General features: G+C 30.9%; 2 protein-coding genes across 2 annotated transcripts in view; both read left to right on the top strand.

The window, feature by feature from the left end:
* The first annotated feature begins 1,001 nt into the window (after nt 1-1,001).
* On the top strand, nt 1,002-2,168 carry LOC107439723 (general transcription factor II-I repeat domain-containing protein 2A-like). Its single transcript, XM_016052402.2, has one exon. The coding sequence runs from the start codon at nt 1,002-1,004 to the stop codon at nt 2,166-2,168; it is 1,167 nt and encodes a 388-aa protein (XP_015907888.2).
* Nucleotides 2,169-2,633: 465 nt separating this feature from the next.
* The window catches only part of LOC107437090 (dynein axonemal heavy chain 5), a 165,860-nt gene continuing 144,283 nt past the window's right edge, over nt 2,634-24,210 (top strand). Inside the window, exons 1-12 of the mRNA XM_043043611.2 lie at nt 2,634-2,804; nt 3,558-3,719; nt 4,647-4,848; nt 6,441-6,676; nt 8,999-9,217; nt 11,005-11,067; nt 12,576-12,814; nt 14,424-14,664; nt 17,555-17,754; nt 19,616-19,769; nt 21,853-22,016; nt 22,922-23,129. Coding sequence (XP_042899545.2) covers nt 2,634-2,804; nt 3,558-3,719; nt 4,647-4,848; nt 6,441-6,676; nt 8,999-9,217; nt 11,005-11,067; nt 12,576-12,814; nt 14,424-14,664; nt 17,555-17,754; nt 19,616-19,769; nt 21,853-22,016; nt 22,922-23,129 — 2,259 coding nt within the window. The remainder of the gene's footprint in view (nt 2,805-3,557; nt 3,720-4,646; nt 4,849-6,440; nt 6,677-8,998; nt 9,218-11,004; nt 11,068-12,575; nt 12,815-14,423; nt 14,665-17,554; nt 17,755-19,615; nt 19,770-21,852; nt 22,017-22,921; nt 23,130-24,210) is intronic.

The raw sequence follows: 24,210 nt of genomic DNA, 5'->3' as shown, positions 1-24,210 counted from the left end.
AGTGAAAGAAAGCGAAATAAGAACCAACGCGACCTCCCTGTCTCCAACGAGATCGAGTTGGAGACAGGGAGGCAGACGGGAGGGAAGAGAGAAACATTTCAAATAAGCAAAACGTGAAAAATAAAGACCCCCCTCACTGACGCTGCTGCCTTTGTTGATTTCGAAAAAGAAATTGAGAGCGCGTTCGTCAACTCTCCGCTCCTTTCCATTGATGATCTTGATCTGACTGGTTGCGACGAATGTTAGGTTCTCAGATAAGCTTGCAGATTTTGGATATGAAGTAAACCTCTCTTGTACCGTAGCTATATTTTTTTGGGAACGTGTGAAAACTAATTTTATTGCTGATTGTAAATATTTTATCTTCCAACGATGAGTAAGAAACGGAAGATAGAGAGTGAGAATCGAGTGTTCCAGGACCGCTGGGAAACCCAGTATTTCATCACGAATAGAAAGGACAAACTCCAGTGCTTGATTTGTATGCAAGTTGTGGCTGTGTGTAAAGAATATAATGTCAAAAGACATTACGCGAGTCTTCACGAAGGGAGCCACAGTAAATATCAAGGAGAAGCAAGATCTCTGATAGTTTCAGAACTGAAATCAAAACTGCAAAAACAGACACTGGGATGTTTACTCAAGTAAAATCTGAACAGTACAATGCTTTGCATGCTTCGTATGCAATTTCACTTGAGCTTGCTAAAGCGAAAAAACCTTACACTGATGGCGTCGTTGTTAAAAAGTGTGCTGTAGAAATGGCAAAATTATTTGGTGATAGCAAAATGGCTAAGCATTTTGATTCAGTTCCAGCTTCTCATCAGACAGTCCAACGAAGAGTTGCCGAAATGGGTGACCAAATACAAAAAAAATTGTCCTATGAGATTGAAAAATGCTGCTATTTCTCCTTGTGTATCGACGAGAGTACAGACCTGTCGGACGTTAGTCAACTCTTGATTTTCATTCGCAGTGCTAAAGAAGACTTTGAGATCAAATAGGAGCTCCTTACCATGTGTTCTCTTCACTCCACAACAAAGGGTAGGGACATATTTGAAGCAGTGATGAAAGCGGTCAACAGTGTCGGAGGTTTTGAGAAGTGTTCCGTCCTAGCTACAGACGGTGCAAAGGCAATGGTAAGACCAAAGATAGGATTGATTGGATGTTTGAGAGAAAATGAAATGAAATGCCCTGCACTTCATTGCATCATTCACCAGCATGCTTTATGTGGGAAATCGGTGAAGCAAACTGAAACCCTCAAAAAAGTTGTGAAAGTCATCAACATGATCAGAGGTGGCAACAGGGCTCTTATGCATCGGCAGTTTCGTAACTTTTTGGAAGAAATTGAAGCAGAATACGGAGACCTGCTTATGTACAATCAAGTTAGGTGGCTTAGTGCCGGAAACTGCCTCAAGAGATTTTTCGAGTTGAGAAAAGAAATCCCTCTTTTCCTTCACCAGTTTTTTCCATCAGAAAACCTTGAACAAGAACTTTTGAGCATGGATTTTTCACGTCACCTGGCATTTCTAACTGATATTACTGGCCACCTCAACGATGTGAACTTAAAACTGCAAGGAAGAGGCCAACTGGTGTCTGATCTAATGGCACACATTAATGGGTTTAGAAGCAAGCTGAAAATTTTCCATGCAACTTTGGGAAAAAATAACTTATCTCACTTCGCCAGCTGCAGTCGTTTGGCATCCGAGTGTGAGGAAGTGCTGGATTTTTCTGAATATTGCCCTGAGTTGCAAACAATTATTGATGAATTCAACACGAGATTTTCTGATTTTGAGAGCATCAAAAACGACGTGGCTCTGTTTAATAATCCAGTCACAGCAGGCATTGAAGAACAACCGGCCAACCTACAATTAGAGCTCTGTGATCTTCAAGCTGACCCGTTCTTTCAAACAAGAACCGAAAGGGGGCCCCATTTCTTCAAGTTGCTTCCAACTGAACGGTTTCCAAATCTGAGTGACTTAGGACTGAAAATAACTTCCATGTTTGGGAGCACATATTTATACGAAAGTGCTTTTTCGGCGATGAAGTTTATCAAGAATCGTCACAGGAGCTCTCTTTCCGACAGTTCATTGTTAGACTCTCTTCGGCTGGCAACGACAAACATCGATGTTGATATTCCTGCCCTTGTAAAGAAGGCTGATCGGCCTCAGTTTTCGCATTAAAATGTAAGCAAATTGTTTTATAATTCTTTTGCTCCATTATTTTATAATTTATAATTCAACTATTAATTGTTATTGTATAAGAGGTTAGAGGTTATTGATCAACTTTTTCAAACTGCGGCCCACCAGGTGATTAGTGACCGGAATTCTGGCTCGTGGGCTCATTGCAGTTGGACAGCCCTGATATAAGCAAAATAAAATTTACAAACATCAACTTAAAAATAAATAATAAAATTAAAATGGTGTATAATACGAAAGCCTATTTAAATAATTATGGTTTTCAAGACTTAATTATGTTTTAAAATGGAAGAAATTTTATTTTTAGTCAATGGTTTTAATGTTGTCTTTGTGTCTGGTCACTTTTAATAGGTATTTTATGTAGTAAATAGAATTATATTATGTATAGATTTCTGAAGAACTGGTGAACAAACTGGCTCCTAAATCATATTTTTTCTTTTTTTAGAAAAAATGAGCCCAGAAGAAATTTTGTCAAGAAAACCCTGGTTTAAAAGTGAAATTCATTTGAAAGAAAACTCACTGGTTCTCATACCATCGGTAGAAGATGTTCAAGAAGCAATCAACAAAGCTGCTATGGACATTATATCTGCATCAAAACATATTAATCAATGGGTTTTTAAGGTAAAAGAAATTAACCATTTCATGCAATCTACTTCTTATTAGTTTGAAAAAAAATATTTTTCAAATTATTTGAACTATAGTGATTCATTTAGGGTAGAGCTTAGGGAAAAAAAAATTCCAGAACTTTAGTTTAATTGCGCAAAATTAAATTCCTAGTGCACTTTAGCATCCAAATAGAGTCTCGGTGCTGCCATCTAGTGTGGCAGAAACTAGACGTCCAAATTAACATGACCAACGGTATTTCACCCATTGTGTTGGTCCTGAAAGAGTGGATACCACCTCTGGAGAGAACGCTCTAGGTCTGCTCATCGGCAAGACCGATTGTGCAGCTCATTGGAAATTTAAAAAAAAAAAAAAAAAAAAATTATTGCGATTGGTCAATTTTTTATTTAAATTTTGTGATTTCTTATTTGAATTTGTCGGCGTCTTATTTCAATTTTGTGAGAAGCGAAACTCTCTGTAAATAACTTTAGAAAGGTAATAAAACTGGGTAAATTTTCAATCTTAATTGCAAGAGTAAGAGCAGGAAGAGAGAATATAAAAAGAGAAAAAAAACTTTACACAAAACTATATGGCCAAAAACAATGACATAAAAATGCTTAAAAAAGTGCTTACCAAGGAAAAGTTTTTTTTAAAACTTAAATTATCAGCTGTTACTCATGTATTTTTTACCAAAACTTTATAGCATAAAATTCAAATCTTGCAGGAATTTCGTAATGTATTTCATTTATTGTTATGAGCATTAAATTTCAGGAACCCAAAAAGAAGGAAGAGAAAAATACTAACTTAAATAAATCCTTCAGCAAATCCGAAATTTCTGCACTCTCTCTAACTTTATATCGACAAGTATCAGAAGATAAAGAAGTGTTGCAACTCTTCGGATCCATCCAAACTTGCTTAAAGAATACAAAACTGGTGAGTCAATTTAAAACTTAAGTTTAAAACTCTTTATCTAAAATTATAGTAAAAGTATAAGGGATGCTCAGATAAAAAGTGGATACATAAGATATTGCCACCATTTAGGCTATTTAAGGAAGATAGGAAAAATGCATCGCAGTTTGCATATGTATGATTAACCGGTATATATCAGTTAAGCGTCGTATCAGTATTTAAAGTAAATTTACAGTCGTATAAAAAAATTTCGCATCCGAAACAGTGCACAGCAGTATAGTTTTTAGAGCTAGACGGTGAAAGTTTGGTAAATTTTTACTATCAAACTGGAGATTGTTGATACCAAAATCTACCTCTAGAACATATGAATGTGAATAAATAGCGTAAAAATTTCATAACATTAATATCAGATTTGCCATGACTAGTGATAACAAACGCTATGATCTTCAATGAAACTTTTGCTTCTGATCATGAATTAATGCAAGGTAATAATAATAGTAATAATAATAATAATAATAATAATAACGATTTATGAAATTTGTGCATTACTCTATCTGAGTAAAGAAACAGTACAATCACATTCCGTCACTAAAGATTGTACTAATGCGCATTGTTCTGTTCCGATCGCATCGAACCTCAGTATTACTTTACATTCACTTGAAATGCTCTCATAAGAACTGATTAATCATTTTTACGCAATTAGTAGGGCACTCTGTCAAAAAAAAAATTTTCACTCTGAATGGTGCTGCTTTCGCTACTGTCTTTTTGAAGATATCACAGTAGTGTTCTTTTCCCCTCTTCATCATTAGAGCATAATGTATAATGATTTAGTTGAATTAGAGTGTGATTTATAATGTTTTAGTCGAATGTTTATTATTAATAAATATTTTTTTGATCTTTTAATATAAAATTTGAAAATTTGTGCAATTTATTAACAAGTTTAAATTGTAGGAGTTGGATAATTATTTGGATAGTTTCTCGAAGTATGAACACTTGTGGATGGAAGAAAGGAAGGTTGAAATAGAAAATTTCACATTTATAGAGAAAGAATTAATAGATTTTGAAAACAAAATAAAATATTACTTGAGTGTCAAGACTGATATTGAAGATGAAATCAATGAAACCACTATTGGTTGCATCAGACTATCTTTGGGTAAAATGTTTCTTTCTTTTTTTTCTTCCTAATCTAGTAATTTTGTATCTTTGAATTTTCTCTTTTGTCACATTTACTGTTAGCAAAAACAAGTTTTAAACCTAAAAAATTAAATTTTTTATTCGATTTCTCCTTGATAATGTAACTTATTAAGAATTATTATATCCTGTGTGTTTTATGTACTTTTTGTATTTTATGTACTTTTCTGTTTTTCTTGATTTTAATAAACATTTACCCGCATGCCCTAAATTGGGGCAGGTCAGGGTAAATATTTCATATCCTGTGTGTTGGTAGGCAGTGTGTCCCCTGAAGAAGTGCTCTCTTGCCAACACAAATATCTTTTATTTTATTGCTTTTTATTATTTTTTCCTGCATTATTGCTTGTTTGAATATCTGAATTATAATGCATATCATTTCAATTGTAAACTTGTTGAAATAATTGGAGGAAACATTTTTTTTGCATTATAAAAACTATGTTATAATATATTTAAAAAAAGGAACTGAAAATGAAATTGAACATCATACATTATTCTATTTTAATCTACCTCGTGGGAAAATACTGCTTATAATTATTGTATAAACAAAATAAATGTATAAAAAGCTAACTTATATCTATAGTTTGATTTTGTCAACCGAAGATGGTCCAACTATTACTAAACGGTCTTAGCATATAAATTATTTTTCATATGAGGCAGAAAAACTATATATTTTTTTCTCTGTTTGAGGAAAACTGAGGAAATTCAGGAAAAATATATTTTAACAAGCAGAAATTACAATGAAAACAAATCATTAATAATGTTATACTGAAATCAGGCTCATTTTGTGGTAAACTACAGTCAAATTTATTACGCTATGTTCTGAAATAAGTTTTCTATAGTATTTGAATAATAAATTAAAATTGACAAAAAATTTGAAACATTTTAATGGTATTCACTAGCCAAAAAATTAGTTTTCACATATTTCGAAAAGAAATTGGCAAAACTTTAAATGAATTGATGGTAAGTATTTTTACAATTAAGTCATACCGTCATATAGGATGTTCAGTAAGTACTTACATTAATATATACACCTAAATTCGGCAAAAATGAATTTAAAAAAAGCATAAGTATTAGATGTAGCAAATTAATATTTATGTAAATTAAAAAAATCTAATCAAAAGCCAGACTAATGCTCCATTGATCAAGGTGGAATTGAAAACATATCTAGTTTAAATATAATAATAAATATAATTTAATAACTTTTATAATTCAGTCATTAAATATAATTTAATAACTGAATATTTTTCTAATGATCGCTTTTAATCTCTCAATATCTTCTGACAGTCAAATTGTTTTTAATCTCGCTTTTCTTGTTGACGATTCACTAAGTTTAGATAACGATTTTTCCTTCCCTTGACTATAAATTTGTGACTTAAATATTAATTTTATGCAAATTTAAAAAAAAATATATATTAATAAAGACGGTGATTATTGAACTTTGAGGAGTGACAGACATGATTATTTCCTTATAAGTATCATCAGAAATTTTCTGTTTAAAACTCGTGAAAAAGATTTTAAATTCTAATTTAAGATTTTTTTTTTTCGTGTCTCCAGTACCTATGAAGAAAGTTCTGAGTTCAGAAGCTTGGAATTGGTGTGAAGCGTATGGAACATCTTGTCGTAACAAATACAAATCTAAAATGCAAAGTTGCAGTCAGGTGGTAAAAGGATTCATGCAAAGACTGAATCAGCCATTTTCTACTACAGAGGAAATAAAACAATTGATGTCAGTTTTGGAAGAAGTCAGAGAAAAAGAAGTAGATATAGATTATGAAATCATGCCCATTGAAGTAAGGAACCATTGATATGTTATAAAATGTTATTGTTTGCGAAATCGGAAAGTAATGTCGTTAGCGCGAGTGGTTTATGCGTTCATTGCGAGCTACAAAGTCGTATCAAAGATAATTTAAGTTTCGAGTGACTTGTTTTAAAGTAATTAATTAAATATTATTATTAATATTATGATAATTATTATTACCAATTTTTTGTAAGTAATTGTGAAATGACAAGCTAAATACCAGAAAAGATACATATCAGGTGATCCAATATAACTATCAATATAATAATAACTAATCAGGTGATCCAATAAACTATAACAAATGGTGATCCAATTGTCAAAGGTATCTTAATATGATTGCTTTCATCAGTCAATTGTAAGTTGTTCTTGATATAATTTTTTAAGTTAAAAGTTCAAAAGCTAATGAGGTTCATTGTGTGCATTTTGAATTGCAAAATGAAATAAAGCAACAACTGCTACCACAACATTTAGTGTGTTTATTAAAGTGTATTAGATGTTCGCAAATACCAAGGGTGTTTTTCAAAGTTAAAAACAGGTTATTTTGCTCTTTCCCATTCATTTCGATCAGGAAAAAAAATTATTTGAGGTGAGTGGTGTGGGCTGTTTTTTCACAGCCAGCTACATCATCATTGTGTAATAAACTCTTGAGAACTGATTTTCCACGGTACTGATTTGTCAAAACTTAGGAATTCTCAAGCAATAACAAATGGTGATCCAACTGTCAAAGGTATCATAATATGATTACTTTCATCAGTCACTTGTTAGTGGGTCTTGATATAATTTTTTAATCTAAAAGTTCAAAAGTTAATAAGGCTCTTCCTATGTTAAGTACACTGTAAAAAATTCAGTAAAATTACTGAGAAAAAAAACTACAATCCTTGTTAATTATAGAAGTCATTGTTCAAACGCATAAAACCGAGTTTCTCTTTAACAAGGTTACCGAAAATTCAGGTTTTTTCCTGCTCACTTGACTAAAGGTACTTTCAATATTTTAAGGGATTGTTATTCATTTGATTGAAAATCTTTCACCCATTCGGTGCTGTGGGTAGAATTTTGTTTTACTAGACATACGGCCAGGGTTTGATTCTCTGTGCTTAAAGCTAGGAATCTGATCGATTTTCCTTTAACTCTGATCCTATCTTAATGGTAGAGATTCCCATGTAATGTGAAGTCCACGGCACTTGATAAAGTAATGACTTCAGCATGTCCTAAAAATAACTGATGAATTTTAAAAATAAATTTAAAAAAGAAGGTGATTAAAAAGGATAGTTTGCTGATCAGGAAATTAGGGATTTCATCCCCCCAAGTAGCACATTTAGCAAACTTCACGTCAATAGGTGGCGTTACAGGTATGCGAGAGCTGTAGATACATTGAATCCTTAACATCCCCAGTCGACATGCTGCCATGCAATCTGTTAGTGAGTACTTATGAAGATTTTGATGAGATTCACATGTAAAGAACAGCGAATATTTTTCAGTTTATTTTTCATGATCATTGTTGAACAGCTGACCCAATTTTGAGTTTTCGACTACCAATTTTTAGTTTCGTAGCCTTGTAACATTGAACCCAATCCAGAAGATAAGGGAACTCATGGATCAAGTACTGGGAAAAACTTGCCTTCGTGGAGGACCCGCATTTGCATTACATGGAGAGCAAAACTACGTAAATCTCCCACGGTTAGCCTGATGGCAAGGAGAGTCTAATTTATGATCCGTCTGCCATTAAAGTTATTTTTTGTCAGCATTGGGGTTGGTGCGAGGCTGTTGGGCAATTCATATTGACCAACCAAAGCTGGGGTTCCGACCCAGTTTACTTCATTTGGAGGCGAGAGCTCTATCCTCTGAGATCCTACGCCTCGAACAGAGGATATTCTTCGTTTTGGAGAAAACCTTCGTTTGAAACATGGCTGTTTATAGACGGCACAGTTTCCAAAATCAATTATTTCTATAGTGCTGCTCCACCTATTGGCGGAAAGTTTAACTAAATGTGCAAATTGGAGGGAGGAAAATCGCTAGTTTCCTTATCATAATGTAGCAAACATACGTTTTTATCTCTTTCTATTCCTTTTTTACTGATTTTCAAAAAACATCCGTCATTTTTTAGACATCCGTTAAGAGTCTGATAGTAATTTACAGAGTTTTATTTACTTTATTTCCGTTTATCTACCAAGAGTGTAAATATTTTACAGAAACTTATTGCTTTAAATTCTCCTGTACTTTTACACGAGACTCCTTCTAAGTAATCTCTAAAATGTTCTTGTGCAAAACATTTTTTACAGAGTATGCATATCATTGACTGATCTGTTTTTTCTAGGAATGTTATGTGACACTTTCGTCTTACAAATTGGTTCCAAACAAGGAAGATCTGGACTCAGTCGAAGCTCTCCGTTATACCTGGGAGAAGACTCAAAAGCTGTCTATAGATACGCAGAATTCTCTTCTGGATATGAAAACTCAGTTTCAAACACAGCTCAACAACAGCATTTCAACATTTACTGCAGAATTTGAAAAATTTCAGCTCGATTATCAGGAGGTAAGAAAAAATTCCGTTTTTATCTTTTTTACGCATTTTTTTTCTAAAGACTTACAATTGTCTCATCAAGTAAAATTTGCTTTATTTATGTAATAAGAAGGTGTATTGAATAATAATATCTTTCAAATTCGATGCAACCACAACTTATTGTTAAGTTATACCATATTGTATACTGAAGCTGAACCATAGTATACCTTGATTATAGGATACTAGGGTTAAACATGGGTTAAACTTTGGTTTAAACTAATACATGACTTAATTTAACATCCTGTTAAGCTTGAAGCAAATTATGGCTTATCCATAAACGAATTTTTCTCAAAGTGGACGTAAACACTGGTACAGCGATCTCTTATTAATCTGTCTTAGTTTTTTTCGGGTTGCACTTTGAACTTGATTATTTTGCTACACTTTTTTTCTTTTGTTTGTTCATTTTTGAGTAAGACTTCAAAATCCTTATTGCAGAACCTAGCAGAAAAAGGTATTAAGCGAAATTCTAGGAAAAGACAAAACTTTGGGTTTAAAATCATGCTATAATTAGTTTTATTCGTAGAACCTAATTTTTTATGCTTTTTAATAAAATTGGTGAATTTAAGAAGGAAATGTGTTTCGTACTTCAGGATCAAGTATTGGGAGAAATTCGTCTTAGTTTTTGATGGAAGTAACCCACATTAACGTTACCTGGAGAGAAAAACTCGAAATCCTCCCACGGTTATACAGACGGCAAAGAGACTCTAACCCATGATTCGTGTACTACTGAGGATATTTTATGTCAGCATTGTGGTCGGTGTGAGCCGGGGGCGGAATTCGTATCCACCAGTTATCGCTGGGATTCGAATCCAGTTCAACTTATTGGAAAGCGAATGCTCTATCCCCTGAGCCACCACGGCTCCTTGCTTCTTGTTTTTTTATTATATCCGTCGTTGAACAGCAGACCCAATTTTGGGTTTACGACTACTAATGTTCAACTCTGTAGCCTTGTAATTGTGAACTAATCCAGAAGACAAGGGAACTCCTGGATCATTACCCCAGAGGTATTGATTTGTTATGGAAACATGGAGGACTTTGTTACTCGACAGATATAACGTGCATCAGTCACCATTTACTACACGGGGAGTCTTCGGCCAGCTGGGATCGAACCCACGTACTCTTGGACACGGGACCAGTGCCCAACCAACCAGGCTATCTCGGCCTCTTGCTTCTCGTTCTAGTTTTTTTTTTAAATTGATGATCCTTTAATTACTAAAATGTCACTTGAAATCTTCTGTTCTGAATCTTTTCTATTTTTAACGCCATCTGATGGAATCGATTTAAAAAATGTAAAATATTTAGGTTTGGCACAATATAGCTGACTTCGGCTCTAGAGAAATTCAAGTCTATATCGAATAAATTCAATCTATTGGATAAAGTGCTGCGAAATAGACTTTCTACGCATATCAGTATAACTAAATATAACTTCAATTTATTTGAGAACTCGCCAGACATAATGTTCCCATTTGTTTAAACAATTTCATTTTTCTTCTTCTGTTTTCTGAGAGCTTTAGTTCGCAAATGATTGTCAGATTTAGGACAAAATAATATATGCTTTTTATAATAATAATGTTTTATAGTCTCTAATTTCCTAGTCTATAGTCTCAAAAAATTTTAATACTTTTACAATTAAGCACTAAAATTATAAATAACAAACATGTAAAATGTATAAGTAAAACATTAGAAATTACTATGTTTTACAATCGTAATCTGCTATTAAAATTACATAATAAAGCTGCTATTTTATGGTTTTATTTCAGAAAGGACCACTGGTTGTTGGTTTATCAGCAATGGAAGCATCCAATAGATTGGCTGAGTACCAGGTAATATTTTTTACACTCAGCTTTTTTTTACCCTTTAAAATCCTGCTACTAATTATGTAAGTTCATCTATAACATATTTTTTTAGCAATTACATTGATTTTCACGTTTCTTCACTAAACTTTCTTATTGTTTATTAGTAAATAACTGAAAACAAGATGAATGTGCTTCATGCTAATTTGTTTACAAAATACAACTGAATACAAGATAAATGTGTTTCATATTTATTTTGTATGTCAAACGACAAGCAAAAAATTTATTAAGAATAAAAAAATTACTGTACATATTCACAGAAAATTTTATATTCGTAGACAAAGTCTATACAATATTTTTACGTATACAATAGTTTTACGTATTTAAAATAAAGGGAAGTTTCACACTGCTTCACATTTTGTACATAAACAATAATGTTGTTTAGATTGATAGTATATGATTTTAATATTAACACTTACCCTAGTATCAAAACTTATTGTTTTTTGTTAAAAATTAATAATTTTGAAATGAGCCGACCGGGTAGTAGTCAGGGAGGTGACCTAGCATCAGATAGGTCCTGGGTTCAAATACCGGGCAAGGCATGGATGTTCTTTCGTTCTCTGTATTATCTGTCCTTACTGTGGGAGCAACGTCGGCCTACCTAATATGGTTTTCCCCTGAAAGAGTGGCCAACAAATCTGCTCTACTGATAACTGAATGACTTGTGTCGGGCATTGGAAGAAAAATAATTTTGAAATGATTGTTGTAAAATTTTTTTAGCGATTACTTTGATTCCATGTTCCTTTTCAAAATTTTCCTTTTTGTTCATTGTTAAGGAACTGAATACAAGCTGAATGCTTTTAGTGCTTATTTAAATGATAAACAAAAGTTTGATTCAGAATAAAAGAGTTAGTATCCATACTCACTAAAATTTTTTAATTTATATACAAACTAAGACATAAGACGTATTTAAAAATAAGGGGCAATTTCATACTGCTTCATATTCTATACATAAATAATGCGGTTTACATTATTAAAGGAAGATTATTTTAAATATAAACACTTATTCTACTGTCAGAACTTAATATTTTTGCTCATGATTAATAATTTTTAAAGGATTATTAACAAATATTCTAAAAATCAACAATGATTTAAAAAGTTATTTAAAGAAAAATTGAAAGAGAGAGAAATTTAAAATTGAAGAATTAAATTTGCAGAAAATAACGGTATTCAGAGTATTTCTTAGGAAGCAATTAATATATTTGCGAATAATTGTTAAACTTGTCCTTGAGTCACGCTGTTGCTGTAAATGGTTGTTATTTTGAACATTGCTAATAGTTTTTCGTAGTTAGTAGCACCGTGAGTTTACAAACTGTGCAATCAATTCACAAACTTCGTTGGAATAAATTATATGGTTTTCTAAGATGCATTGAACACACCATGCATTACTATATCCTTAAGCCATCTATTACTATCTCCTTCTTCGATTCATCGTTTATTTTCTGGAAATACTGTATTCTGTTTATTATTTCTTTCAGAATCGCTTTGAGGCACTTTGGCAAAAATATATGACGTACACAGATGGAGCTATACTATTTGGTTATAAATGTAAAGAATTTCCTCGCTTGCATTACATTAAGAAGGAGCTGGGAATGATGCAGAAGCTGTACAAGTTGTACAATGATGTTCTGGACAGAGTTAACGGATATCAAGATATTTTGTGGAATAATGTAGACATTGATAAAATCACGAATGAACTGATAGAATTTCAAAATAGGTAAGAAAAACGCATTGCACCTTCTACTTTTTTATCAACTATGATTATTCGTCTATGTCGATATTAACAGAAAAGTATATACTTATGAACAAAAATACATAATCGAAACAGAAATGTTATATTTTGTTTCATCGAAACCTTGGTTTATCTTTTTGGATAATGCATCAATATATATATTTTTTCTTGTGCAGCGGTAAGAAAATGTTAAAAATAACCAACATTTATCGAACTTATTTTGTTGTTTACTTGAAAAAATAGTTGGGATACTAATGGCTTTTATACTCTTTTAGTTTATTTTAGTTAGTGTTTTTATGCATCGGAATGTCTTTTTATATTTTTGTGGACGTAAGTCAGATTATATTCTGAGATGCTTTTTATACTTTAATGGGATTTAATCTAGTTACGCATTAGGATGACTTTTACACTCTTATGAGGTCTTAAATTAGTGTAATTATGCATCGAAAAGTCTTTTATAATTTTTATAGGACTTGAGAGGCTCTTTCTCTCCCGGCGAAACTTAACTGTTGAAGAGGTGAAGGGGAAATTTTAAATATTCTTTTAATCTTTTTATTTAATTTTTACTGATGATGGGTATTTCATCTATTTGGCGGTATCTTTATACACAGATAAAATACAAGGTCGCCACTCATTTACAATTTGAGATCTAAAGCCTACGGTTAGACTCACTTTTAATTTTCCCTGACAAAATTATGTCAATACAATTCCGCAATCATCAGTTTTTGATAAGTAGTTGAATAGTATACAGTTCCCTGTAATTAGATTTTTATTAAGTATCTTTGTTTTTATGCAATTAAAATTAAAAGAATCTTTTAGTGCCATCCAAATCAGTTTTCATTAGCTTAAACTGTTAAAAAAATGAGATTTAAAAAACTCGAAAAACTGAGGAGCGTGAAGTTTTTAATTATTACAATAACCACAAAATGCCTCAGTTTACCGCTTTCCGATTTTGAAGAAATATTTTTAGAATTTCTAAAAATTACTAAATGTTGTTTCTTTTAAGATAATAACCCCTTTATTTTCTACCTTTTTTTAAAAGTATTTTGTTGACTAATAACACTTCATTATTAAAAGTTTGTTAAGTGCAAAAAAATATCAATAAAATACAATTAAAAATTTAACTTAGAATTCAAGATGGTGATGTTAGAGGACTCTTAAATTAATACATTTAAGTTTGAGATTGTTTTTATAATTTTATGGGGCTTAAGATAGCGTATTTAAACACTGATATGATTTTTATATTTAAATGTGACTTAAGTTTATTAATGCACGTGGATGATCTTTATACTCTTATGCGCTGGAATATTTTTTCAAATTTTTCACAGACTAAGTAAGTTTTTCCTACAGCATCAAAAACAGGTGCTAAAAAAGGTTTGAGTCTGTTTCAGTGCAAAATTGTCTAGAAGACGTAAAAACAGAAGAATAAAAATTAAAGAAATAAATGAAAAAATTTACAGTAATGGCAAAATTATTGCAATATATTCTGCAAAATTAAGTGCATTGGCTTGATAAGGGTAATATCGTAAATCTCACACTTCAAACTGAAATTTTTAGACAAATTTTTGTTTGCAAAGCGTATTTTACTTTCTAGATGCCGAAAATTGCCGAAAGGCCTAAAAGAATGGCCAGCTTTTACTACCTTAAAGAAAACGATCGACGATTTTAACGAATTGTGTCCATTGCTGGATCTCATGACCAACAAAGCCATGAAAAACAGACATTGGAAGAGACTTATGGAACTAACAGGCCAGGAATTTGATATAGGGTGTCCCCATTTTTGCTTGAAGGACATCTTGAAGGCACCTTTGTTAAGTCATAAAGAAGATATTGAGGTGAGTGTTTATTGAGTCAAATATAATCTTAAAACGTACTAGAAAAAGTTGTTAAAAATAACTTAACTCAGAGATAGATTTTAGATGTTAAGTTTAATTTCCAGAAAAGAAATGTCGTCAACCGGAATTACTTGGTCTACTAAGTTTATTGTGCCCATTTTTTAAAGGTTACAATGATTAGTATGAGATATCAGTTCTAATGAAAAAAGAATGAGAATTATATGGAGAAAATGGTTTTAATGAAGATATTTTATGATTCTAATGAGGAAAGAAAAACAGTCAAAATGATTTAAGAACCCTGAACTCACAAACAAGAGAGTTTGAGGCTGTGAATTTCTCAAAATTTTTTCTTTCGGGAAAAAAGTGCTTTGATGAATTTTCTGGGCGAAATTTTAAGCATACGCAGTTAGAAATTTCTCAGAAAAAAATACTTAAATCACAATTTATTTAATTGTTACTTCTCAAATTCAAACAAAACACTCGAATAATCATAAATGCGATGGTAATCATACTGTTAAATGGGATTTCAAGCCGTTTATTAACTGCTTCCAATAATATGGTTAAACAACCAGAATTTTATTGTTCCAACTAATCCCACCTAAAAAAGCCACTTAGTTCCTTGCATCTGAGTACATATAATAGCCAAGAGGGTTAACCTGTAAGTCTCATAACTGACCGAATAGGGAAGGGGGTCGAGTCCCAGCTTCGACACCACAATATTTCTTCTATTCCCTTCAACACGGGAAGTGTTTCCAGTGCCCTGTACTCCTCAGGTGGTGTCCTGCATTCTCCAACGCCCATTACCTAACAAAAAGCCTAGTTCCTATGTCCAATTAAATTTCTTTTTCTCAGGATTTTGAAACCATGCTAATTGTAAATGGTTAAAAAAAACATACAGTTTCGCGTTCATGGTCTTATAACCATACTAGTTGTAAACGCTTTCAAAACCGTAAAAATATTCCTAGCAGTAAACTTTACGATTAATTGGATTGGCAGACTGCTGCCAGTTATTTAATCATAACTTTAGAATGAAAATTCTAACAGTGTATCTGACTTGGAATTTTCTTGCGAGAGAATTTTAGATAAAAGGAAGTCGTTAACTTTTGTTGAAAACTAAATGAATCCAGTATGTTGCTTTCAAAACACCATCTTCAGATAAATTAAGTGGTAAATAGTTTTTTGGAGAAGATTTCTCAATTTTTTTCAAACAGTTTTAGTCATATCACAAACTTATACTTTTATTATCATTTCTCTCATATTTCTGACAAGTAATCATTTACCAAAATTAACCAGAATCTAACAATTTAGCGAGTAATCAGTTTAACTTATAAATTGACACAAGATTGATTGATTGATTTAATTAAAATAATAGTAAATACTTTTAACTGATCTCTAGTTTAATTTGGCACATGCCTCCAAAGAAATACCATTGTTCAGGAACGACTTTAAACGCACTTTTCTTTTAAAAATTGTCTCTGTAACATATAGGAAAAGTTTCTGTTATCTAAATATTTTTACAACCTAGTTCTTGAAGTTATACTAAAAACGAAAGCAATGAAAATGTAACTGAACTCCATTAATTAATTCCATTAGCACTCCAAGCCTAGATTTTATTTTCCTTTCTCCAACAGATACAGGACATGGATTTCATTAGAAATTCAAAATAAAGCGAAGTATGGAATATTTTATATAACTAGCCGACTTTGATGACCAGCTTGGTCACCTTTAAAAATAATCATGTACAACTTATAAATTTTTATGGTAACTAAGAAGAATGCACAACACAACTGTATTTGAACATTTTAATTCTTCAATCCCTTTACCAATTCTAACACTTCAATTAATTTTAAATAATATATTAACCGAATTTTCACTTTCTAGCTGTTGCCCACGACTTTGTCCTCGCGAAAGCACTTTGATTTAAATTTTACCTATTTTCAAGATAGGCTCTCAATATTGTCAAAGTTCTTTTAGTGTTGAATTTCACTACTAATTGGTTCAGTTAATAATCAGTCAGGCAGTCATTAAATTGCAAAAACCACCGTAAATATGAGCTCAGGACATTTCAGCACAACAGGCAGAAGAAAGATAGAAAACTCAAGCGAGACAAGATAGAAAACTCATTCCAGTATTCCATTACGTGTTCTACTATTTACTCACGCACCAATCGATCCATAACTTGAGTATCATATAAAATATACAAGCTATTGCTCGAAAAGGGCAAGTTCCGTCCCTAATAATTGATATGACAGTATGCTGCAATAAAATTACGACAGTAAAATCACGACATTAAAATTACGACATTAATAATTTATGTTTAAAATTACGACAGCCATTTTAGAAGGTATCAAAAATAGATCTAAATAATTAATTCTTAACTAAATTTTTATTATTTCGATCTATTCTTTATAAATTTTTATTATTAGATCTAAATTTCTATTATATTATAAAAATACAAAATTTATCTAAATAAACACTTAACGTATTGAACAATATTTAAATTATTACCTACGACCATCTAATAAAATGAATCTGAATAAATACTTAATGTATAACTAATTTTTTTAACACTACTTAAGTTATTACTTTAGACAATCTAACAAAATGAAAAATAACTATACAGTTGCCAATAGACAGAGAAATACTCGAGTTCATGATGCAACATGAGGGAAATATATATATAGATTACAACCAGAAAAAATAAATTTTTTAAACTTTTTTTGCAGTAACAATGTAGGAAATTTTTAAAAATATCTGTTTTTATAACAATTTTATTTTTCTTCAACCTATCTTTCATTATAATGTATTTCAAAATATTTAATGAAATGAGCGCTATATTTTTTTCAGCTTGAAATTCTTTATAGATAGTAATTTGCATTTTATACTTCAGGATATTTGTATATCAGCATTAAAAGAGCGAGATATTGAAGGAAAGCTGCGCCAAGTGACTTCTGAATGGAGCAATCAAAATTTAACTTTTGCAACTTTTAAGAACAGGGGAGAGTTATTGCTGAGAGGAGACACCACAGCCGAAATTATTTCTTTATTGGAAGACAGTCTCATGATTCTTGGGTCTTTACAAAGTAATCGGTAAGTAAATTGAAGGAATATTTTAAATTTTTATTTGTAGAGGATAATTTTTAATAATTGGGAAGGGTGATAAATTTTTAAAATATTTTTTCGTTAAAGATATCTTTTTAGTCTAAGATATCTTATCTTTTCTCTTATCTTCCCAAGGATTGAATAGTAAATGGAAAAAGCACATTTTTAACCAGTTGTTTAATTACACAAAAACTGCACGGACAAAAAAATTCTGGTAAATTGCCGTACTGCATGCTAATAACATTTCTGAAAAGAAAAAAAACTAAAATTCTGGTTAATAAAACCATAATATACAGTAATTAAACCAATCATTTGATAATTTTCCATTCATATAGTAACGGTTTACCGGAAATTTCAGTTTCCAAAATTGTAGTTCTAATTATCACGCATGCAGTGAAAAATACGAAACTGAAAAGTAAGTTTAACCGAATAAATGGAATCGAACCGAATATTATCGAATAAACCGAATAAATTTATGTCCCACTTTAAGGCATCGTGGTTAAGTTTCCAAATTTTACCACATTTATCAAATTTCATCACATATTATGCATATATACACACATATGTGCAAATATATATCATATATTTATCATATATATATATGCATATTTTATTACCTTATTTGATTGTTAATTTCACCAAAATCAGTACCAAAGCTCATCAGTAAAAATTGCCGACGTTTTTGTTTTTTATCATAGAACCAGAAGCACATTAAATTTTACCATATTCTGGTTGTTTTGCCCATATTTTTTTCTCAGTGTGGATTATTCACTTCGTTTATTTTTTAGCAGGAAAATTTTTTTTAAATTCTTTTTTGGGAGGAGATATTTTTCCTGCTCTTTTCTTTTCCTTTTAATGTATACTTTCAACTTCGTTGTCTCGAAACATTTATTTAAAACACCTTTATAATCAATCCTTTAACTGGACAGGAAAACACAATGGTGCCGTTTCTAAACGCCAATTTTAGTTCTTAATGAGGCTTATAAAATATTAATGTCAGTTCCGTTAAATATTTCTTTTATTTAAATCAGAGTTTATAATAATATTGATTCACAGTTCTAATGCTCTAATTACCCTGTAAAGAATGGCATTGCAGGGGATAGTTTTAATCATTTTTAATTTTGTTTTTTGAAAAAAAAAAGCTTGATATATTAATACTATGGATGATATCTTTGAAAGATTTTCATTGTGTTCTTAAATAACTAAAACTTGCTAAATTTAATTTTAAAAAATCAAATGGTAAATGTATTTTTGTTTTCGTGTTTTGAAATAGGGGGCTCTTACTATAGTTGAACGGGATAGTATTGCCCAGTAATTTGTCAATTTGTTAAGTTTAAGATGAGTAGGTGTTAAGATTTAACTGCATCCTTTAAAGTGTAAAAACGCTCCATTAGGCATTAATTTGAAATAAAGTAATCAAATTTTTCAACAACAAATTTGGATTTGTATTACACCACAATTTTTAAAGTGTATGGGTTGCATTTTTAGGTACAACAAAATGTTTTTTGTATATTTTTTTTGAATCTAGCACTTTTGATACCCATCTCCTAATATGGTTTATAAACTGATATTAAAATGACATAAATTGATTTCCAGAAATGCTTAATATACAATATATGAAACAATGCTTTTGATGTGAAGTTTTTTTGAGCTTTTTTAAACTGGGCGTATTTCAAATACACTATGGAAATTATTTATAACTACAAGAAATTACACAATATATATTATTTATTGTATTTGAAGTATTGCTTATTTAAACGAATTACTCATAAGTTAGCTTGCATCGCAAAGGAATTTATAATGCATCTCAAAATTATAATTCATTTTCTTTTGACTTTCATGCTTCAAGGTACAATGCACCATTCAAAATTCAGATCCAAAAGTGGGTTCAAGATCTCTCAAATACTAATGAATGTTTGGAAAGATGGCTTTTCACACAAAATATGTGGGTGTACCTGGAAGCAGTATTTGTTGGTGGTGATATAGCCAAACAATTACCGAAGGTATTTTAGTGTTTTTAGTATAATCAATAACTGCAAAAGTTTTAGTTTTTAACCGATATACACTTCAATAATTGTAACTTAATAACTGCGAATAAATGAGTGATTAAAAAAAATTTCTAAACATAAATCCTTGCGCTTTTAAAAATGCTTTCCACGATCACAATTTTCGTAATTTTTTTTAAGTTGTTATATTCAGCAAGGTAAAAAAAGTATTATTCTTTTTATAGAGAGTTTTGATAACATTACAAAAAACAAATGATGATACACCAATTTTTCTCGGAAAACACAAAACACTCTAAATAATAACGTCAGTTTCAATACAGAAGTAGTACAACAATTGGGTACCTGCAAGTGACGTCGTTGTAGGTAAATCATGTCATTCATCGATTCAAACTCAATCAGGTATGACACATACCTTGTGACGTCGCTTACATGTATTCAATTAAATCTGATTTAAATCACATGTTAAAGCATAATCACTTCACTTCTTCAAGTACCCAATGGTAACTTGTTATAGAAACTATTTTTTTAATATTTACTTATTTTTTACATAACATACTTCTATTTATTAAGTGTTTAGTTTTATTACTACTGCTGAACAAAATAAATTTCTGAGATCATATTTGATATTAAAACCTTCTATATTTAAACTTAATTTTTAATAATTACGGTATCGAACTAAGTTCATTTTGCGAAGCAAATTATTAACGACATTTGTAATTATTAATAAAATTATTATCGGCAAAATTCTAATAAGAGTTCCATTCGTGCAACAATTTCATAATGCAATTATAATACTGCTTTTTTGCATTTTGCAAAAACAAGTCTTGCGATGATAACGTGGATAGAGGAGATAATTCTCTTTTCAACAGTTTACTTTCAATTATTATGAATGATATTTCATGATAAATACAAATTGTTCCGTGGTGATCATCCTTAACTTAAAATTTAAAATTTTTGAAAAAAATGTAATCAAGAAACTGTGCATCATAAATTTATTTTAAAGCTAGGAAATAATAAAAACGCTTTCAAAATTTGTGTGCTAGTAGGGTGCATCAAATAAAAAAAACGTTATAATAGAAATAATAGTAAAAACTTATTTCTATCTCCATTCAACTTATTTCTATCTCCTTCAACAATCAAACATGTTTTCATGTCTCTACCCTCATTTTCTTACTTGTAATTGCTTATATCTCAAAAACGATTCTGTTATTTTTCTGTTTAAATTTTAATCTGCCACCCAAAATGTGCGCAACTTATTTTTATAGCTGACTTTTAGTTTCACTTTTGAGAAGGATTCTAAAAATGATTATTAAGAGTATTCATTTAGGAAAATTCCCCCTCTAAGGTACACTTTAATAAATTTCCATAGAATTCATATAGTTAGCTGTTAATTTATTCGGTAAGCACCCTTCTTTGAGGAAAAGCCCAACGTCCGTTATTGTAGCGAATTCAGAAAAAATCATAGAGTTGAACGTTGACTTATAAGGTTATTATATAAAGCTTCCTTACTTAGTTCGGGGATGAGAATTTTTTTCCCGAAGTGGTTACAACATCAGGATTCGGGCACAAAGATCCCGGGTTTGATCTTAGCCGGCACCAAAGAACATCTATCTAGCTTTTCCTCTACCTTAATAACCACAGGAAAATAATATGCAATTTCCCTCAATCCTCGATAAATGGCAACTGTACGCTACTTTGCCACGTTTCACAATTTGCCTTGAGTCGACTAACAAATCGCCCGAGTCTCAGACAACGTGAAAAAAGACGAAATTAAGGTATTTTTTAAGAGCATAAAATTAATTTACTTACAGTTGCCATATAATTTACGAGAAAGAATTTACGGTCATAATTTAGGTCATACAGTCAAAGTATATATAGTCTTTTCATTTTGAGCTTTATATTTTATTCGAAAATTTCACGATAGTCTAAAGCAATGTTTGTTATTAATGCATTTTACACATGGAAACGATACGAGTAAAAAGTACATTAATTCATTAAAAATTAAAGCTATACGAAATACATTAGTTTTTAATAAAATTATTTGAATATTTTTTATTTTTTGTTAAAATTTTCATTATAGGAGGCAAAGCGTTTCAACACAATTGACAAATCTTGGGGAAAGATTATGATCCGTGCTCATGAAAAGAGCAATGTTGTTGAATGCTGTGTTGGGGACGATACTTTGAAGCAATTACTGCCTTATTTGCAAGAACAACTTGAAATTTGTCAAAAGTCATTAGCAGGGTAGGTTTTGTTTTAAAGTAATTTTATTTGGTGTATACCAACTTTTTATAGTAGCTGTTTTATAAATTTATTTATGTTAAGTGTTTCTCTTACATAATATGAATATTACAAAAAAAACTTTTGTTTCAATTTTAATAATTTTTTTCACATTTTAACTGAAGTAATTTGGATCAGGTCATACAGTCAACGTTACGACACGGAAATTTTGGAACTGGTACAAATTCTTTCAACTTTTGAAAAGTAAACAATCTTCCAACTTTTGAAAAGTAAACAATCTTTCAACACTCAATTTTTCGAGTGATCATGTTCATAGTTTTCACTTGACGTCAATATTCTTTATTTAATAATAATTCCTTTATCGATAATTTAAAAAAATACATAAGAAAAACAAACTTCATTAAAAAAGTTAAAATCTTGAAAATAATAAAATATAATTACAGATTTTTTACAAACTTTAGGAACATTATTATTGAACTTGGTTTCGTTGTTCTGCTTAAAGTGCATCAAACAAATTCTCAATTTCTAAAGGTATATTTTATAAGAATTTTAATCTTCATGAAAAAGTTACTATAAAAAATATTGTCGATGAAACGTCAGAAAATAATTTGTATATAAATGAAAAGTTTATTTTCAAAACATTTCAATTATGCACAAAATCATTCGTATATATCGAAAACAGAAGAATAGAATAGATAAATTCTTCTCTTAAGATTAAAACCAATTAATATTTTACTTCAGTTTTCTACCAGTATCGTCAGAACAACTTAGAGCGAGCACCAACAACTCCAAGTCAGGGAAGTGACCCAATATTCAATTTTAACCTTAATGTTTTTGTAATGTTTAATTCTAATCTTTAAATGTTTTAATTTTAATATATTTCATTAGCAACACTTTCTTTAATGTAGGTATTTGGAAAAGAAACGATTGATGTTTCCTCGATTTTTCTTTGTCTCCGATCCAGCTCTTCTGGAGATTTTAGGTCAAGCCAGCGACTCACATTCAATTCAGAGTCACCTTCTCAGCATATTTGACAATACAAAATCCTTAGTTTTCGATGACCTAGACTATAACAAAATTTTAGAAATTGTTTCTTCGGAAGGGGAAAAAATAACTGTGAGTATAATATTATTTATTTTTGAAAAAAAAAAATCAAGATAGGTTAACATGATAACCGGAGAAAAATCACGAAAATACATAACAGTGCAAATTCGTAATGGAAATCATATGTGAAAAATTCCTTTTTCACACGTCCATCCCGAACAGACAAAATAATATTTATTAAATGATTTTAAGGACAGGGAACTTAAAAAAAAGCAAAATCAATGCAAAGAAAAAGCAAAGGAAAAAGCAAACTATTAACTTGTAAACTCAGAGATTTAGCTGCGAGCTTGGAGAAAAAGCACACGTGATTTTGGCAGTTCGATTCAGACAAAATATATTTTCCGTTGCAAGCTAATATGTTGAATTTATTTCATTAAATGCAAGTGCAGGCTTGTTGGACTCAATATAAAAAAAAATTAAAAAAAACTTGCAAATTTCTGTCAAATAGAAAAAAATCTATTCTAAATAGGACAGGAAAAGCACAAGGATACATTCGGTGTTAAAAATGGAATTTGAACCCAGTACTTCTATGCTTCATAGCGTTTGGTGAGAAGGAGATACCATTCGGTCAAATTTAACTAAGGTATGTTGAAGTGTTCTTCAGTACTATCGCTTCGATAGTACTGAATAACATAACGAACGCTGTGTCAGAATAACATTTGCTGTCTAACCATGGACATTTTATTAATAATAGAACTTAGCTCTTATATTCAAATGGTTCCTTTTGAAAATCAAAATTGGAAATATATGTGTGAACAACTTGAATTTTATTGTTGGTGGGTAATATTTTATCGGCACCACGAACCTCTTACAGTAGATGTAGGCTTATTTGAACTAAATTCTTTTTCTTTTTGGCACAACAACTCAGAGCAGGCTAGGACCCTCCCCCAATGAGGTTTCTTTCTATCAAAGTCTACTACATGCATGTTGTTTCCAGTTGGTCACCTTTAATGCTTTTTAATCTTTTTCAACATTATCAAGCCCACTGAGGAAAGATCTCTACCTTCTAATGCCCTCTGATTCGTTATGAATGCTATCCGCTTAGTGAGGTTGTTGTTTCAACCTAACGAAGAGTCCGTGATGCTTTATTGAG

This window comes from Parasteatoda tepidariorum, chromosome 2, assembly GCF_043381705.1.
Source record: "Parasteatoda tepidariorum isolate YZ-2023 chromosome 2, CAS_Ptep_4.0, whole genome shotgun sequence".
Lineage (NCBI taxonomy): Eukaryota > Metazoa > Arthropoda > Arachnida > Araneae > Theridiidae > Parasteatoda > Parasteatoda tepidariorum.
Note: the sequence above shows the minus strand (reverse complement) of the source record. Positions and strands in the feature narration are given on the sequence as shown.